At 40.2% G+C, this 20338-nt stretch overlaps 2 protein-coding genes across 2 annotated transcripts in view; one reads left to right on the top strand and one right to left on the bottom strand.

The window, feature by feature from the left end:
* Positions 1-20338, top strand: part of LOC105201443 (DNA replication licensing factor Mcm6) — a 45317-nt gene that overhangs the window by 20895 nt on the left and 4084 nt on the right. The gene's annotated exons all lie outside the window — the stretch shown is intronic.
* On the bottom strand, positions 16782-18982 carry LOC105201481. The gene is made up of 3 exons (XM_011169508.3): positions 18795-18982; positions 17871-18145; positions 16782-17380 (listed from the first exon to the last, which is right to left on the bottom strand). Exons 1-3 carry the CDS (start codon positions 18828-18830, stop codon positions 16855-16857), a joined length of 837 nt encoding a protein of 278 aa, XP_011167810.2. The 5' UTR covers positions 18831-18982; the 3' UTR covers positions 16782-16854.

Raw genomic sequence — 20338 nt, 5'->3', positions numbered from 1 at the left:
GATGAAGGATGTTTTATGTTCACTTTACACTCGTCGCTTTAAATTCGCGGATTACGATGTCTTTTATTCGCGCAAATGGAACTGAATATTTAAACAAGTTTTTTATATTTCGATGAAGCTGGCATTGCACGAGAAAATAAAAAATTACAAACTCCTGTATCCGTAACTCTCCGCCCTCTTGGGGAGAGGAAAAAAAGTATTGCAGAAATTGTAACGTTATAAATTATGTAAGTTTATAAATCTGAAAGTTGGGGAGGTACTTGAAATAATTTGCGATAAGTATCTACATAAAAGAGTGCAGAGTTATTATCATACGCAGAGAAAAATGTTTTAACGGAGGTCAACAGCGAGTTAGTCGTGTCTTTATATTCCGCTTTACACTTCACGCAAATTACTCTTTTACGGCCACGTTCCTCCTCATGTGCATCTCATACGGCCGCAGTGGATTTTGTCTGTTTTATTGCGGCTTGAAGGAACTATCAAGCGGCGGGCTAGCAACGTTAATTACTACTTTCTTTATTAAAGTGGAGATTAAAAGCGCGGAGTGCGAGCGTGTAGCGCGGCGTCAAAAGGATTAATAAACAATTTCCTTGAATTTTTAGCAGACGCGGGTAATGAGAACATATGGAAAAAGGAAGATCCAGAATTTAAAATGTCTTGCCGGCTTCTTTAATCTGCGCGGTAAAATCCCGAAGTGCGACCCCGCGAACGGAAATTACGACGCGCGGAGCATCCTTTTTGTTGCCGAGCGCTGGCCGTCGCCCGGGATAAAGGGAAATTCGTTGAAGCGAGAGCAAACTATTTTCTAGCGAGGAAACCGGAGGAAAGAGTTCAACGCCCGCGCGCGGTGAAGAGGGACGGGAAGTCGACGAATCGTTTCCAGGACGCGGGAACGATTAAATTGTATTGCGACGTCCCTCGTCCGTCCCCGCCTGCGCGCCGGAAAGGCATCCCTCGCGGATAATCGCGATAAGCGTTATTAAGAAGTTAACGACGATTATGCCGATCGTGCGGACGAGCGGCGAATCGTATCGCGTCGCGATGCATTAGCATAATCGAATCGCAAGCGCCCTGCGATTGGCCATCACGAGGCGGCGGCTGCAGCCTCATCGTTTCCTTGAATCGAAGTGAGCGGGTCCTTTTGTGCGGGAGAGGCGAAATTTATCAAGGCCCTCGATGCAATAATTATTATTAAATGCAGACATAATTGACCGAAGCCATGGTTGGGTTGCGACTCGAAAATGTGTACGAGCGCGTACGCCGCGCGCGTTTCTCGCTTTTAAACCCTTGCCGAAACTAAAGCCCGTAATTACCCGTGCAAAATCCGATTGGTGCAAAACTGTTGAGTTAAGCGTGTGTGTGCCGCGAGAGAAAAGTTTCCGGGCGGTAATCCGACGGATGGTAATTCGCCCATTCGTAAGCGCGTTTGAGCGGCAACGTGATTAGAGTCTCGGAAATTTATTCGCCCGGCACGATTTCGTTTACTCGTTTAGAAGCGGGTCCTTCCCTCGCACGCGAGGAATAAGGGAGGTAGGAAGAAGGAACGCGGGTGGCTCGCGTTCCGCGTGGAAAGTATAACGGACGCTTTAAATTCGCGCGCATCCCTCCGTCTCCTTGCCGACAGATGCCGGGAAAAAGTTACGATTCCCGGCACGTTTCGGCCGTCCGGAGCCGCCCGCCCCTCCCTTTCCCGCCGCCCTTCCTCCGAGAGTTCACGTCGAGGTTGTAAAGTCCTAATGACGAGAGCCGACCTCGTCGTCTCTCGGGTGGAAAGCGGGATGGAAAGGTACGCGAGAGAAATCAGCGGACGTGGGTCAAACGACGAGCCTCCACATCATTCCTTCCTAGACTCGATCGTGTCATAGAAATCGTATTTTTGAGTCCCGCGAGGTACGGCCGGCCGTATTCCGTCGCGCCGCGCCGCCCGCGCTGCCCGCGCCGCCCCACGCCGTGACGTTCGATGTGTAATATCCGTGTAATTTCTGCCAGCTCAATTTTCATTGTCATTTCTGCGCGGAAATGAGTCTCGCGGCTAGTCACACGTGACGATTGACACGGGCCGCTGCCGCTGATGACGCTTCTCTCGCGCTGCCTTGCTAATATCGATGGTATCGCTCGAACCGGACGTCCGCGCGCACGCTGCATCTGCGCAGCGTGTTGCTACGTGTTATTACGTGAAAAAAAAAAGTAACGTCGAGATACGAGAGGTGTGTTATTTGCAATTGCATTCGCTTTTTCCGAAGAAAGTAATCTCGTTTCATCTAGTTGCGCTACTTTCTCTTTTCGCGTTACGTTTTACGCGACGCAGGTGACAGCGAATTGCATAGAGATGGAGCACTCCGGGACGCGAGATTCTAATTTTTTTTAATGGCATCTTCTTAGTTAAGGATTTTTAAAAGGATCCTTATACATCGCGACGTTTTAATAGTTTTCAGAATTTTAAAATTTTTTTTAAATTTCCAGGACGATTTATGTCTTCATCAACGTGAATGCGAACAAGTATGTACATATTTTAAGTAAGAGGAAATTCTAAAATTTTTCTCTGGCGAGTTTTACGGAGAAATACTGTCCGTTTTACCGCGAACGAAACGTTAAGATATTAACATTTGAGCTTCTGGTGAAACGTATTTTTTTTATATTTAACTCCTTTACGATTCTGTAAGAGTATCTACTTTGCGGCATTAGCCTTTTCTACGTTATCCACACCGAATTACAAGCGCGACGTTAATTTCACGTTCCCGATGAGAAACGTGTACCGACGGACAGCGAAATTATACTCGAACGTCGCACTTAGGCATCGGCACCTCGTCTAAACGAGCCGAAGGATAAGACAGGGACAGGCGTCTGATAATTAGACGCTTCTCGCCGGCTGCGAAGTAATTAAGTAGCGATTAAACCGACGACTGTCAATTAATAGCGCGAGGCGACACCGAGGCCGTCGAATTGAAGCAAAAGGACGCAACGGAGCAAGAGCAGACGTTGGACGGGGGGAGGAGGGGAAAGGGGGGGACCAAGAGAGAGAAGCGGAAGAGAACGACGACAGTGTGAAAGGGGGAGAGCCAAGTCTCGTTCCCGCCGCGTGCAATCCAAGCGGAAGATCTCGTTACGTCGGGTTTTGCCCGTTTTTGCAGCAGCAGACCTGGCTGGGCCGAGTATCGCGCGTGCGAATGAAGCGGAATGGGCGCGAATTTCCTCGCGAGAGCACGTTTCACGAGGTCGCGTTTCCTCCTCTCTCGCTCTCTCTGTCTCTCTCCGGTAACTGGCCGCGACCACGCGGCGGCTTCTGCACAATGCAATGCCGTCGCCATAGTCGCCGCGCGGAATGACAATACACGTCGCTCTTTCGGTTTAATTAAAGGCGTTGTCCGCCAAATGTTGCCACCGCTGCCATCGCCGTCGACCACCCCGATTACCCGGTCCCCCTGTATCGTTGACTCCCGCTCCCGCTCTCCTATCTCGTAGCCAGCGTATATATATGAGCGAGGAACGTATGCGTTGCTTAATGGAGCGGCGCGTCCGCGCTCTGTAATGGTACGACACTTTGCACTCGCGACGGTACGGCACGTTAAATAGCATTATCGTCGGGAGTCCAGGAGTACGAATACAGCCGGGGATCCGGGACTCTCCAGGGTAAATCGGTGATGGAAGTTAAAATCTCCCAACCCGGTGTGAGAGTAATGATGACACTTTCCGGCTACTAAGAGAGTTACTGCATAGTACAGAAATGTTAATAGAGAAGTAAGCGGAAGCGTGCCTAATAATGCAGCAGCAACGTGAAAGAGGAGGGTCCCATCTTTCTCGTTTAAGAGTGAAGAATTTTTCAGAGTAGTAGAAAATGACTTAATAGTCTTTGTGAGATGAATCGCGATTTCAACGGAGCTATAAGAGATTCCGTTTTACGCTTCCGCACAATTTTTCAGCTGCGAGGTTAAATTTTTTAAGCCTCTGATCTCATTCAACTGGTTTTAATGCGGCCATTATTATGCGAATGTGGCATGACCGCCACGGATCTGGACAATCCTACATCTAGCCACGCCTTAGGTGAAAATTATACCAAGTCCCCGTGGCGCAATGTTAGCGGGTCTGGCGAGGCTGTTATATGAGAAGCTATTACACAAGTGCGCAACTTGCTTGCCCCGGAAGTAAAATGAAGACCATGATTTAGCCAGGGAGCACCTCTCTCTCGGATTCTCTTCCACGGGATTCTCGCGCCACAGGAGGCACGTAAGCGGCCGTCTAATTCGAAAACGAGCGGTCCTCATATGCGCAAGAGATCTTTACATTCGCCAGATGCCGGGAGATTATCTAATTATCAATTTAGTGAGGCGTCTGCATGGGCGAGCGTGCAGACAACCGTCTAATTCCATGGCGGTGGAACAGCTCTATCTCGGGAAGGTTCTTGCCGACCCTCGCGTTACTCGGGTACTCTCGGATTCAGCCGTAAACAATTGTCTTACGACGTACCCTCGACGCTGAATGCACGCAGTAAAATGAGTAGCCGTACGTCATGACCTCGAAACGATGATGAAGCGACTATGCGATTTTCCTTTTTACGAGTCCGCGCGATTCGATCTCTCTCGGAAATGCATTTACATCTGAAAGAGGAGGGCGGGACCGCGCCGGGACCAGCGAAGCGGTAGATTACCAAGACCGTGCGGTGCCGTTTCACGCCCGTTGCCATATATCCATGAAGAAGTCACCTTTACGTGTTACTGCAAGAGCCTTTGACGTAGAAAGATATCGGGCGACACTTGCACCTCGCATTTCGACGAAAGATTCGTATTAGACTTGGTATTACGGAGGAAATGAAAGAGTGGAGAAACATTTTACAGTATTACACACTTTTTCTCTCTTTCTAATATTGCATTTTTTATTATCTTATTAAATAGAGATATACAGAAAAGAGAAATACGCGGAAATATGGTGAGTCAATAATTCTCTTTGATAAGTCAGTAATTTTTCCGTCAGGACTGTATTCTAAATAAAATATTTAAAAAAATGTATAATGTATACTTAAGAAATATTATGCGATATATTTTAATATCTATCAGAAATAGATGAGTATTCAGTGTAACGTCACGTCGCGTCGCGACGACACTCGTCTCTCGCTGAATCGCAACACGATGGAAGTTATCGGGCATTACGAAAAAGATGTTCCCAGTCGAGCGAAATGAAAGCACAAAAAGTTACGATAGAAGCGGAAGACGGCGATGGAAGAACTGGGCGAAAAGAGCGGCCGATCGTTCTTATGCAAAGTGCGAATCGAGCGACGAATTTGCAGCTTGCCATCTGCGGTTCCGCCCTCTTCTGTTCCACCCTGTACATTTTCTCGTCCGGCGGAAGTCAGCCTTGGCGTTTTTCATTCGGCGACATCGACTTTCGCCCACCGTCTTTTGAACGCGGGCGGCGACGCTCTTCTTCTCGCTGCACGAGTCAAAGGCAGTCGGTATCGAGGCTCTCGGAGCGAATTCTCGAAGCCGCGTATAAAGCGGTGGATAGAGCTTTACGACCGGTGAAGAGAGAGCGACGAGGGAGGAAGAGGAAGCGGCGAAAGACCGAGAGAGGAAGTGAGGAAGAGAGAACCAATGCGCGGATCCATTCGGCTCTATTCAAAAGGGGGGATTCACCGCCACCATTGCCTCCGCCGCCACCATCGCCACCACCATTGCCACCGTCACCGCCGCCGACGTGTCTGTGGGATACGATGATGAAGTTATTCCGTCCTCCCTCCCTCAGGAAGTGACGTTACATCTCGATGTAATAAACACGAATATAAGTGGTTCCTGCGGCCGGTTCCGATCGTATAACGCAGTCCGACTTGATCGAATCGCAACGGAACAGGAAACTCGAGGTGAACGGCAACAAGGCGCGTCGACGGCCTCGTCGAATAAATAGGCGTCGACGTCCGACGTCTTCGGAAGTCCCTCGACACGACGCCGTTATAAATCTTGATGTAACTCGCTGCGTCGCGCGCGTCGAGACAGATAAATTCGCGCTCGTAGCAAATTCCACGAGAGCGCCGTTAACACCAAGACGGATCTGAGAAGAGGGCTGCGAAATATTCTACGCTCGCAGCTTTTATTGGACTACATCTATTGTGGTCCTTGTCTCTACCTTTTATTAATTATTTTAGAAGAATTTTAGAAGAATAATTTAACAACTTTTGTTAATTTTTAACAAGAGGGATCCGGCTAGCCTCGTTGAGTTCAAGTTATCTTTTTGCATAAAATAAGATCATTTTAAGAAAAAGTTATACGTTTTCCTTTGGTAACTGTTTTCCTAAATGACGATTTTATTAAATTGTCTAAATATTTAACTGGATACAGATCTGAAAATAATTTTGGACCATCAAAATAATTACGAATGTTCAAGCAATGTTGCAAAAATTTATGATATTCTAGCGATTTATTCTTAAAATCAAATATTATTTTGACAGTCTAACAACATTTTTTTCAGATCTGTATGCAACTAAATTTTTAGATACTTTAACAAAACCATTTCTCCCATGTATTAGGATCGATTGGCGTAACAGTTTTCCTCTTTAAATCTTTAATAATTTGTTTATACCAAGTTATTCCAAAATTGATTTATTTACAATGTACTTTTATGCCAGAAATATTTTTCTATGTCCAGTCCTATAGTTTCCAATGTTTTTTTTTTCTATTAACATTGTTGGTCTAGAGTCATAGGTCTAAATGTTGCTAGGAAAATGGTTATTTTCTCAATAATACCTGAATATTAAATTACTGGCGACTTTATCATAATATAGTGAGTGAATATTACATAACTTCATGAGAAATCAGACTGCCTTGTTTCTATTGCAAGCAAGGGGTTGGTCATTAGCGGTTATGATGTACAAAAATTACACTTCAACACGGATTACCTTTAAATTACCTCGGATTACTTAAGATTACCCAATATTACCTCAGATTACACAATACTACCTCAGATTACCCAATACTACCTCAGATTACCCAATACTACCTCAGATTACCTAATACTACCTCAGATTATCAAATACTACTTTATATTACCCAAGATTACCTTCCTTAGAGTATTAAAAATTACGTCATATTTTCTGAGATTACCCAAGATTTTACCAAATTTACTTTGATCATCTAAAATTATCTTATACGAGTAGCTAAAGTATTATTTCTTCAAATCAATTTTAGATTTTCAATGCTAAAAAAAACAATTTTACAAAACAAATATTTATTGCATACAAGAACACAAAAATATAAAAATTTTTACAAACAGAATATGTATTATATGTATACATAGTAAGAAGTTTGACTACTTTTAACGTTTGAGATCTTTTAATATACTAACAAAACATTATCCTATTAAATATAAATATTAAACCTTTGTGAAGTTAACACATAATAAATATTAATAGGTATTTTATAAATTAAATTATCATCCTCATCATTATTTAAATCAATATCTTCCAAAAAATTTTTTTCCAAAAATTTTGGGAAACAATTAATATTTTTCCAATACGATTCAGGAATGTTGTTTATGCCAATTTTATTAAGGTCCGATTTAGCTTCTGTAAGAGTTGACATAATAAATAATGTTTTCAATTTTTACATCATCTGGGATATCATCTAAATTTTCATTACTTCCAATACCTAAACGATTATGTACTTCCCTTGGGAAAATAAACTGATCTTTTAAATCATTTTTGACGTTTTGTATGATTTGAATTTTTTAAATTCTATTCATAATATCGTTCAAACTAAAATTGACTATTGTAAAAAAAGTCGAAGTTAAGTTTCTTGTTGAACAAAAAATTTGTTTGCATGGTTGGCTACTCATCAACCATGGGACGCACATACTAGAATTCAAGTTAGAGTCAGATACAATTTTTTTAAAAAGCATAAGTAAGAAGTGAGCATTGATTTCTACTGACATATAGAAATTTGAAGTAATGACATTTTTTGATAGAGTTAAATCATTTTATTCTAAGATCCAGTTTTGCCATATTCAGAAAATAAATACAGATTTTCAAATTAAAAATAATCTCTTTCTATGAGCCAAATTTTTGTTTAAAAATGAATTTTCCATTTTGATCGATTTCGATAATAAAACCACAAAAACTGTATCAAGCACAGAGCGCGTAACGTCTCGCTTACATCAAGTATAGACCAGTACAGACTCGAAAAAGACTGCGTTTCCGATATGTGATTGTTTCTCGGCAGCGAAATGCATCGCGTATGCGTATACGCAAAACAATGAAACGATGAAATCTTCTGTAAGCACATGTAGCGGGCACAACTTTTTGAAACAGTAATTCTTAACAATTCTAAAACAAATTCAAAGAATAATCAATATAAAAAATTTTTTAAAAGATTTTGCACATATCTTTTCATTGTAGATAAAAATGTATTTCGCAATTTTTATATATTTTTAGTTATTTTTAGTTTCTTTAAAATTTGTTTTAAATCAGGCGGACTTATGAAACTTTATATACCAATTTGAACGGCATTATTCCATTTATATCCAGCAGGAAAATAAATACAACCCATTGTTCATTTCGAGAGAGAGAATTCCGTTTTAAGGAATTAAAAGATTTACTTTAGGCAAATTTTTTAACGTAAAGAAATTTGCTTAAAATAGTTTGAAAATTTCGCAATTTTTAAACGCTCGTATATCTACAGCCTGAGAGAAAGCGTTACAAGATGTAATACCGCAAAAATCTAGCAATGACAATTTTTAGATTATAAAAAAAGCAATTCTTTTACGTCAACTCCAAAAGTTGATTAAAAATGTATATTATTGTACAAAAATATAACATGCTCAGCAATAACGTTTACTAAAAAATCAAAGATTACCTTAGATTATCTCAGATTATCTGAGATTACTTTAGAATTACCTACAGATTATTTGATATTACCCTTAGATTACTTAGGATTTCCTAAAAATTACATTGGATTACCCAAAATTCCGTTTGGATTGCCGCTGAATTACCTAGTTTGGATTGCCGCTGAATTACCTAGCCCTTGTACAAAAATTACCTCAATGACTAACCCCTCGATTGCAAGTAACGTTTGTTGAAGTTTTATCAATTGTTGACACAATATATATGTCTATTTAAAACTTTATAAATAACTGACAAAATTATTAGTTTGGCATATGAACTCGTCAAAGTTTACGAGAGGGAACGATTAAAATGCGGATATAATAGATCCAATGTTTCATCCATTATTTTTCGGCATTAATTTTCGCCGTGCATTCGCGCCAGCGTCACAAGAAAGAACGAGCGCCGCCGTCTTAAGAGGCACGAAATACTGCAAGGAGAGAATAAAGTGTGCGGGCGCGCACACTTCTCCCTCGAGACGACTTTTTCGTTGGCGCTATAAGCCACCCCGTGAAGAGACGAGGGACGAACCGACCACCGTTTAATGTGTCCGTGGACTAATTTTCCGTCTCGCCCCGTGTCTCGTGAACACGCGAACAGCTCAAGGGGTGGCTTGCTTCCACAGTTACGGTGTGGCGGAGTGGCGGTCGGCGGTACGCGCGCAAGGGCGACCGGAAGAAGGAGCGGCAAACCTCGAGAGTCGTTCCTCACAAAGGAGCGAAGGAGGAGAGCGCAACAATTATAAACACGGGAGCAATTACTGAGAGCTGCGTGTGCGTTCTCTCTCTCTCTCTCTCTCTCTATCTTTCTCTCTCTTTCACTTCCTCTCGGTGAACCACGACTCAGTTGTCATGACCGCAACCGCGGAAGAAGCCGACGGTGCTCTTCATCACTGCTAGCGAGCCTTGAACACCTACTCTCTCGCAATATCTCCGGCGCGCGGAGTACTTTTCACCACCCTCACAATTGAGCCGGCATGACACGAGTGTGTCCGCGCTGAAACCGAGTGGCTTCTCGGCCGTATCACGTGTGGAATCTCGACGGTTTATTTCCATTCTCTTTTGTGTTGGCAATTACACGCGTTTCGGGGTTACGTTCCTTTGAGAAAGGAATAATACCAATAATAAAGACAGTGATGGTGTGCGAGCGCATAAATTTTAACACTGCGCGACAACCGCAACTCACCATACCTACCAACGTTGCGAATGCGAGGCGCAAACCGACTTGTCTCTCATTGCTCGATCCTCTTACGTGCCACAGCTTAGATTCGTTACGGTTGCATCGCGATTGCAATAAGATTTGATAAGTTTCTGTGAAAATATTTGTAATGAGATTTCATAATTTCTTTATTGCATTCACTGTTGACGTATTTCGTCGTGTATTGCATCATATTATGCACTTTATAACGTGCATAACATATTATATATTTACGATTTAATGATAATTTGTGTAATTATACATATATTGTCTCGCGCTTGAGGGAATCCATTTCAGTGCATGCAATAACTATTTATCATTACATTACGAGATGTAATATCTGTGTTAGTGTACTTTACTTCCAAAAGCAATTACAGTATTAATAGATCCATTATAATTGACGAGTTTCAATTTTAAAGCTTATATTTTTAAAGTCTATATTTTAAACAATAATTGAGATAAGACGTGATGTGCACAACACAATTAAATTCGGGAGAAGGTTACATACTATATATTTCTCATGTAACTTTTTTTATTTACATTATTCTTTAAACTGCACGGTGTTATTTTGATCTTGAAGCGTAGTTTTTAAATTGAATCAAAATAGTAACATTGCAATATTAAATTGAAAATTAATTTAATAATACTGATGCTAATAAGTTCTTAATGTGTATAAAAAAAAATCACGTAAGAAATATTATTGAGTAGTAAGATTCTGCTGATTGATCTTCTCTCGAAATTAATTATGTTAAAGCTACATTATTCCGGTTTATGATTTCATATTATTATTTAAACCGAGTAGAAATTATCCCAATATTACGATTGCCTAAGATTTTATACATCGATTGCTACTTTTGAATAGGAAAATATTTTACATACTCCACTTAATACACTTCAAGCCCTTCAGTTCAAAAGACAGCCGCAATATCGACAAATAAACAGTCGAAAAATTCTGTGGAAAAAACGACGAGCGTTTTGGCTGTTTTTCATCGGGGGAAAAAAAGCAAACATCGTGCTGTTTAGACAGATCTGTTATTCTCGTTGCACCGATTGACTATACGTCAATGTGTTGAGTTAGCCGATGCGAATTGTCGATCAGAAGCTTATGCGTGGGCGATCAGTGTTCCAAAATCGTTGGTTTCATTCAATGAGTCGCTCTTTGTCCCCCGTATTCATTGATCACTTCAGTTTCTCAACGGAGGCTGATCGAGTATATATCAGGGTTGGCCAAGAATATTTCGGGACCTTTTGCGAAACAAGATTTGAAGAATTTCTGTATAGACACATGTTCCAAAACTGTCGGACCATGTACAAATTACTGTCGCGTACCTTGTCAGTTTAAAATCAATTTAAATGCGTCTTTTTTTAAATAGAAATATCGGAACAATGATCTCTAAATTATAAAAGTTATAAAAGTTAAAAAGATAGAGAAATTTGAAGAGAAGATAAGTTATTTTTTTTTACTTTAAACTAACTGTACTACAATGTAATTTTATCTGGAATCAATCATATAATTTTATGAGAAACTTTTCACGTTTCATACATGTATAACTTTTCTTCTGCCAATGCAATACTAATGAGAATTCTTATTAGTATTCCGTTGACAGAAGAAAGATTATATACATATGTGTAAAACGTAAAAAGTTTCACGTGAAAGCATGATCGAGTCTTTGGTATCTTAATTTAAAATATTAACAAGAAAGATAATAATCGTAGACAGTAATTTGTGACGTAAAATGTTATATAATTAAGACAATGTTGAGGAAAAATTAAATCTCTTTGATTGGAAAATTTGTCCTTAAAAGAAAAACGATGGCAATTTTAGAACACACACAAAAATGAATTCTTAAAGAAATAAATGCTTAAATGCTTTAATCTAAGAATATTTTGGAATAGCGCTAAGAATAAATAATTTTCGATTAAGAATAAATTATTCTGAAAACAAAGCGAAAAGATATTCTTAATTGAAAACAAATACTTTATTTGCCTTCTGGGCTGCCTCCCCACTCTCCTCGGCCGACGCACGTGCGCCTGTCTGACGAGACCATATGCGGTCAACGACCCGAGTGAGGGGGCATTAACCGGCGTGTATGCGCGCCTTGGCTTTTAAGTGGAGTCTCTCTCGCTGCACGAGACTATCGCAACGGCTTTTAAGGAGATCTTCCTGCATCACACTGCATTACAAACTCTTGTAACATTTGCAGAGCTGGTAATTAAAAAATTAAAAGTTAAATAATAAAGTTAATTTTTAACTTAACTCACAGTTAATTTTAAATGATTTACTTTTTAGCTTTAACTAGTTATTTTTTAAACATGAACTGTAATTTATTAACTTTTTACCTAAGTTAAAAATTTATTTGTATAATAAAAGGTTACAAAAGAAAAAAATGTTAAAAGAAGGAAAAGCAAAGAAAAGAAAGAAATAGAGTTTAAAATGATGCAAGTGAAACAGTTGTAATTGAAGAGAGCATTTCATACTTAAATGAAAAACAAATAGCATTCAAGAATATGTGTGAATTAAGAATTTATTTTTTTGTGTGAATTTTTGTAACAATTTGCAATACGTAAAGAATAACAAGAAATGCGTGGAAAAATAATTTTGCATATTTTAAGCAGTTAAACTTCTTCTTTGCGTTGCGAATCTCCTTTGTCCGCGATCCTTTGTGGTTGCGGTGTCGGAGACAATTTTAAACCAGTCCCGATAGACCACTGCGTCACACAGACGTGCCATGCAGTCACATCGCATTCATGCACGGTAACCGGTGTGGCAAACGAGAGAAATGAAATGCGCGACTTGGAGACAAATCGAACGTCAGTCCCCACGCATCGAAAAGCCACCGAATGTATCGGAGTCTTTCGATCGAAATTTCAATGGTCATCGTTCTCCCGATAGAGGGAACAAGAATGAGGGTGGGTATGAAGGCAAGCCGACGCGGAATTGATCGGTATTGACAGCAAGTAGGTAGTACGTATGGATGCGCTGTCCGTATCTCGTTCGATGCTTTGTGCTCCGTCATTCCTCGCCATTCCCCGGAGTTTTGTATGAGAATTTGATAAGGTACCAACACGGTGGTGATACCTGAAACTCAGCCTGTGCTCAAGTTAAAGTATCGTTGTTTGCATCGCGAGATGAGAGGGCCGAGATTCGATGGTGAAATACGACGATGTTACTTTACGCTTTACGTCGTAGAAAAAATACTTGTTATATTTTTAGAAAAGAATTTATTGTAAAATTTATTTTTGCGTGCGCAGGAAGAACGATTTTACCGAAGTATCTAAAGTTTAGCTGGATACAGATTTATCAATTAATTTTATTTGACCATCAAAATAATTTATGTGACGCTCAAGCAAAAACGAGCTGCAAAAAATTTTGACATTCTAGCAATTAATTATTTGAGTGTCCTCTAAAATCATTTTAGTAGCGCAGCAAAGTTATTTCCAGGTCTACATCTACATAGCTAAATTTTTAGCAAAATTTTAGCAAAAGCGTTCCTTTTGTAATCGAATAGTGAGAAACGTAATATTTAATTGGAGAAAAGTACCCGTATAAAACTGTAGAAATTATATTAAATATTTACTGTGCATTGTAATTAGCTGATTTAAAGTAGCGCCGAGAGAATTAGATAGATCCGGTGAAAGCTCTGTAAAGAGAAAGTTTCAGAGAAGAAAAAGGGAATTTAACGTGACGGGTTAATATCATATGCCTTTGCAAGCCTCCTTCTCTCTCTCTTTCTCTCTCTCTCTTCTCTCGCAACTCGTTTCGTTTTCTTTCACGCGGCCGCGCGAAAGCAAAGCGGGATCGGCAAAATGAATCGTATCGCCTCGAGGAGAAGCGTATTTCTCATATTTTATTCCCGCTGCTTTTTACCGTCGCCCTTTTTTTCATCACAGTTTGATTTGAACCTCCTCCCCCGCCGAAGTTGCGGGCGGGGCGCACACATATAGCCCGTAGCTATTCTAACGCGGAGAGCGCCTAAAGAAGAGCACGGGAATTACAGGAAAGGAAAGGAAACGTGAAGAAATTTGCGCGTCTCCCGCTCGGAATGATGAATGAGCCGCTTTATCCATTCTGCTCTCAGATATCGTTCTGACTATTAAAAGAAAAGAGATGCGCGAAATTCAACGCGGCGAACGTGACGGTGAGTCGCCCTCCTCCTCTCGTTTGCGATTCCGCGCGTACGCCCGCGCGTGTCTGCCGCTGTTGTGTTGCTGACTTTCGGTATAAAATATTCATCGTCGCCGTATGATTTAAATAATGCAAGGACATTTGCGGCGGAGGCCACTCGGGAGCGGCACGAAGGGATGGCGCGACGTACGTCTCGGTTCTCTTGGCTGTCGCGCGCGAGTCATTCGCGCGAAAATACAGACTTGTAACTAACTGAATTTTTTTTCGCGCTATCGTCTGTATCCACAACCAACCGATACTTTTCTTAGGGGTTCGTCGACCTCGTCTAAGTCTCTTTCGCGTCGAATCACGTCGAATCGATAACGGACGGATAATCCAATACGGATGCAAGCTACTCTCGCGAAGAGAATGGAAAGGTATCACAGAGGAAAGTCTGAGTGCACGGCTAATCTCGAGTGGTCGTGTACGTATCCGGTCAAAGTTATTAAGGCCCGTACCGATTTCGCTACCGTAAACCTCGGGAAGAAACGGTACGGCGAGCCAACACGGAACAAACACAATTTTCCGACAATATGCTTTCCTAGCGGACGAGAGGCAATCAAGCGTCACTTATAAGAGCACGATCGTCCGTTTTATGATCTCGTGGCGAACGAGCGAGATTGAACGATCTGCGAAAATCTGGCCGACGCCACCGTCGCCGCCGCCACCGCCGATGCCAAATTCGCGATATCTCCCTTTGCCGTCCCGCCTCGGATCATGTTCCTTCAAAACGCATTTGGTAATTTCGTTACACGTTCGTTTACAGCGCTTGTCGAACGCGTTATGGTTGAGCGATTCCCGTGCAGCCCCGCATCCGAATTTATTACCTGTATCAGCAATGCAAATGAAGACATACACGTATGTGGGGAACTGAACGCTGTGTACATACACACGTAATATATAACACGCGTCGCACAATATACGTATTTATATTTATTGACTAAAACTCGCCGGTGTAAATGGAGGCTCGCGTACATCCGGATAACGTATGTCCGTACATATATATATATATATATATATATATATATATATCATATTCACGGTCTAATTCAAAATTTATTCATAGGATAATCTTGTGGAAACGAATAGATTCGTATCCGGCCGTAATGTACATTTGAATATTTATATACAATAGGTCTAGAATATTAATTGCGATGTGTGTGTTTTAGCTGAGTTTGCACAGTTACGCCCCGCGTCAAGGGTGAAATTTGATGTGCGGAATGAGATCTCTGCGCGGGATCATCTATTTATCTTCATGTGATGCTTGCAAATTTCGCTCTTCCACCGGTTACTTCGGTGAAAGACGCTTTCGCAACTAATCAACTTGTTACCGCCGACGTATACCTGACGAGTTATTGAATCAGGAATAATCGATAATTGTTTTATAATTGCGAGTCTATCTCGCCGAGGAGGTACGAGGCGGTTCAGATAAATGAAGTCGAACAGAGGAGCATCTATCCTGAGACTCCGGCGGTGAGACAGAAAGGTGTAACGAGAGTAGTTTACTGCTTAATCGGAGTTTCTCGAGCGCGGATTCCCCAACTACTCCAATTAACCCGTCGTAAAATCCGATTGTGAATAGGTTCAAGGATAAATTCGGTACGATATCGATTAACCGTCCAGCCAGTCAGATCGCAACGGTGAGTTAAGGATCTTTTTAGTAGCGCTTTCTAAAGGTTTTCATTCTGTTAATTACAGCGTAGCTGCCGTACGGAGAAGACAATTGTAATGCTACTGTGTTATAGAATCTCGCTTTCCCGCGAACGTTTAAATTTGACCAGAAATTTCCCAAAGATATCGATTCCGCCGATCGCGAGCAAATAAAACGTAATACACGAATAGATAGGTACGTACCATCCGTGTTTAAGCGCGGTCAGCAAACGTTTAATGCCAGATTGACCGACGGGACGCAGTTTGCGCTGCGGAGAGAGCTAGCTGCTACGGTCGTTCAGGGTCCCGCGCAGGAAGCGGCCGAGGGCCTTGATGGGCGTCGTTATGCCTCTTTGAATGGCTATGGGACAAATTACATTGTAGGCGGCACGGGGGAATAGGCGCGGGGAATATTTTTATAAGTCCGAACACACCGAAGAGAAAAACAAATGCCTGAACGCCGAACGCCCACGCCTAGGAAACACGAGAATCGTATTAAATTGTACTTTCTCTCGTATATTTATCTTTATTTTTTGATTTTCGCAACTGCGAACAATTGTTCGAAATTAAAATTGATCCTTTCTTTTTAAACATACATATACAATCTTTTTTTTCCTCCGCGAAAGAACTGAGATAGCATCAGATTTGTGCGGCTTAATATGAAGTCAAAAGTCAGGAATGTTATGAATTAGGTGCAATAGCCTAGAGGCAATAGCAACCTTTGACTAGATAGCATCTGATATTACGTGCGAACTATGAGAAATTCTCATACAACGCATTCCAGAATTTCGGAGCACGACAACGTGCAAAAGATATTTTATTCTCTTGTCGATCATCCTTACCACCACATTCTCGGAGATATCTACTCCGAAGATGAAATTTGCCAATTGAAATTAATTATGATAATTTTATTGTCATACATTTGTTTACACTGTCATGTTTTCAATTGCGTTTGGGGGCAAATTAATATTGGTTACATGCATTATCTTCTCGTCGTGTAAATCGGCTCCTCGTCGAATTCGTATTTGTACTTGCCAAAGGGTTGATGGTTGTGGATATTGTTCGCCGCCAAATACGCGTATACCCGAGGGTTTCGCGGTCCGGGCACGTAACGTCCGTATCGGGACAAGACGAGGGCTAGAACGGGATTGGGCGGCGGATGTACCTTGCTATTGTAGCCATCGTCGTTTAGAGTATGGCTCAGAAAGCGATCGAGGGCCTTGATAGCAGCCGTTATGTCTTGAGGCCTTCGATGGTAATACGTCGCTGTCCCAACTTTTCCACGATACGGCAATTTATCGTCATCCAGCTCGTGCGTGAGGTATTCGTCGTGTACTTCGGCATTCTGGTACGCGAACTGTTGAGGTGCGTGATGATGATATTCCCGAGTATCTCGAGGTCTCGACAACGTTGTCGTCCTCGCCGTCGTCGTCGTCGTTGATGGTGGTGGAGATGCGTTCGGCACTTTTGCCAAAAGCAAAACACCGTCCTGAATTTCCGTAGGGAACCTTCGAGTATTGAAGAAGAAAATATAATATGAGCATTTTTTACAAGAGACATTTTTTATAAGATTCTTTTGTATCGAAACGAAAATAATCAATTTGTATTTTAAAAAATCTTGTTTATTACATATTTTAAAACTGAAATAATTTTAATTATATTTTTCAGTACGATATTCAAATTTGTATTTACATATATGAATTTAATTCAGTTTTTACATTTGGTTATATTTACAAATTTTACTCAAGCTTTCCTTTCCTAGAAATTCATTGCCAAAAATTGGAAATTTATGATAGATAATCTTTGGCTCTTTTAACGAGGAAAAATTTGACGGTAGAGTGATCAAAGAATTCCATTGCGAGGAAGAAGAATTTCTTTACGATTCTCTTTTAAGAATGCCTAAAATGTCATGCATTTTATGTGTAAATATATTTATTACTTTCTTTCTTTTCTTGACACACTTTCATAATTTAAAAAAAGAAGTAATAATTTTCATACCTCTGAGAGCCTGTTTGCAATTTCTGCCTACGATTATTGGAGGTCGACGCGGATTGAAGTCCCGTTGGATGCTCTGTCTGTGAATCTCTAGAAGACGTCAGTTTTTCCAGAGCCGCGTTGCTAATCGCGCGATGATCATCGTATTGATGGTTTGAATGTTTCGGAAATGGAGAGCTCGTAACGGGCAAATAACTATGCCACAAACGCGGTGCGCTCGTCGACTCCAAGGATTCCTTGGTCACCATTATGGCACTCGTCAGGTAGACGCGTGTCACCTACATTCAAGGCAAGGGTATGTTTGTTAGCCGTATTCACGCTGTCTTTCGAATGTGTCCCCATCATTCCGTTCCGTTATTCGGCGGCACAGCGCCAGGTTCGTTTTAGGACCAGGGTCGATGCACCTAATCATCCTATACGAGTCGACAACCAAGTTCATGGCATCGATAGCAAATTTCGAGACTGTCCAACCTACTTTGGAATTTCTTATTTCGCGATAGAAAAAAATCACTCTGTTAACACCAGTAATAAAAATAAACCGATATCAGTTTCACATTTTGATTAACATCACATTAAAATATACGCTGTTAAAAGTTGCAAAATTATGTTAACGGTAAAAACAAAATTACGCGATTTATAATGAAAAAATATAATTATTATTTACGTGTAATTATCATCATAGTAGAAAATATACATTATAAATCATGATAAAAGATCCGTATTTGTTATAAATCGTATAATTTTTATTTACTGTTCATATAACTTCACATACTTTCCAGTGTATTTTATGGCGCACAGCATTGTTATTTTGTATTAACCAATATATTTCTTCTGATTATTATTATTATTATTATTATTATTATCACCATACGCAACGCATAGAATCGCGAAACGACATAACTTAAATATTTTTGGAACTCTCGTTACCAGATAGACAATACCGATTTTCTTGGCGACGGCCATCCTCCTTCCGTTTCGTAAAAAGGACTAAAACGGCGGCACGCACTTCGCGTGCCATTTATACAGCGTGCCGTCGCGTCTGCTTAAGAGCCAAGTCTTGTCTGGGCCAGGAAATGCGTAGAGCGATGTTACGCCCGTCTCTGTTCTTTATACGAAGATTTCTACGCTTTCTCCCTTTTCCTGTGTTAAGACCGATATATACGCGCTATTCACGCGAATTGCGAAGCATTATTAGGAACTTTCCTTTTGTCTCCGAGAAGATAGTTGCGAGACGAATTCTGCATGACGAATAACTTCTGTTTTATTTAAATTTCTTTTGTCATTTTGTGTTTTATTTTGTCGAAACAGTAAACTCTCTTGTCATGTGGATTGCGGATGCAATTTCGGATTTAGAATCGAACATGTCTTTCATCATTTGCAAGCATACGTTTCTTTTATGCAGAAGAAGAATACATTTAGGACTAACTCAAAACGTTAATGATTATTAATAAACAGTTATTATAATTGAGAAAGTAGACAGAACGGAATATAATAAGTTTTAAGAAATGTTGCATGAATCAATCATAGATTAGTCTATATAATTTTACTATCATCGTACAATAAATTAATTAAAATCATTAATTAATCACAGATTCTAATTTCTGTTTTATTTAAAGATAAATAGGGCCGACAAAATGGCGACTTGTCCGCGCGTCACTTTAATTCGTATTTTCCATCTAGAGTGCGCAACATTACAGTTGATATTTCTTATGATCTCTGAATCAGAGTTGAGTATTTGCACGTAAAATAAAAATAATTTACATTATGTGTATACAATATAAATTATATTTTACGTGTCATCTAATCTCTAAACAATTAAAGAAACATTAATATCATTAGAAAATTCAAATTTTATCAGAAAATATGAAAATTATATTTATTTTTTGATTTTTAATATTATACACTTTTGTTTTATCAATACTAAAGTCAGATTAATTAACAATTTTAAAAGTTAATTACTTTTTTTTGTATTATACAATTTATAATATTTTGTATTGCTTTTATTGTCTACATGAAATACATTTGTGTAAACAATACAATAATCCATGTAGATGTAATCTTGAAATTTATGACACATTCATGTTTTGAATGAACAAAATAAATAAGAATTCAAAGATAATAAGTGATCTTTGTATGATGTGTCTTCTAACTTCTTTGATCGACTGCTGGTATATGATTCAGAGAGAAGTAGAGAGCGTAAACATAGTACACTTGGTATAGAAAGTAGGGTGGCCATGCCTGCAATTTATTACGCTGTTAGGAGCGCCTCTATCATAAAACCTCAACATTGAACTATTCTGTCCATGATCGCATCGGTAAGATTCACTTTATGGTTCTCATCTGTGCTATGTTCACGCTGATGTCCGATTGGACGTCCAAAAAGAAGTCTCTAATTGGATCGTCTTTTTGGACGTTCAATCGGACTTTAATTGGTCGTTCAATCAAACGTCTTTTTGAACATCTAATCGGAC

The sequence above is a fragment of the Solenopsis invicta genome, chromosome 4 (genome assembly GCF_016802725.1).
Source record: "Solenopsis invicta isolate M01_SB chromosome 4, UNIL_Sinv_3.0, whole genome shotgun sequence".
NCBI classification, from domain to species: Eukaryota; Metazoa; Arthropoda; class Insecta; order Hymenoptera; family Formicidae; genus Solenopsis; species Solenopsis invicta.
The sequence above is the reverse complement of the archived record's forward strand: the minus strand, read 5'-3'. Positions and strand labels throughout refer to the sequence as shown.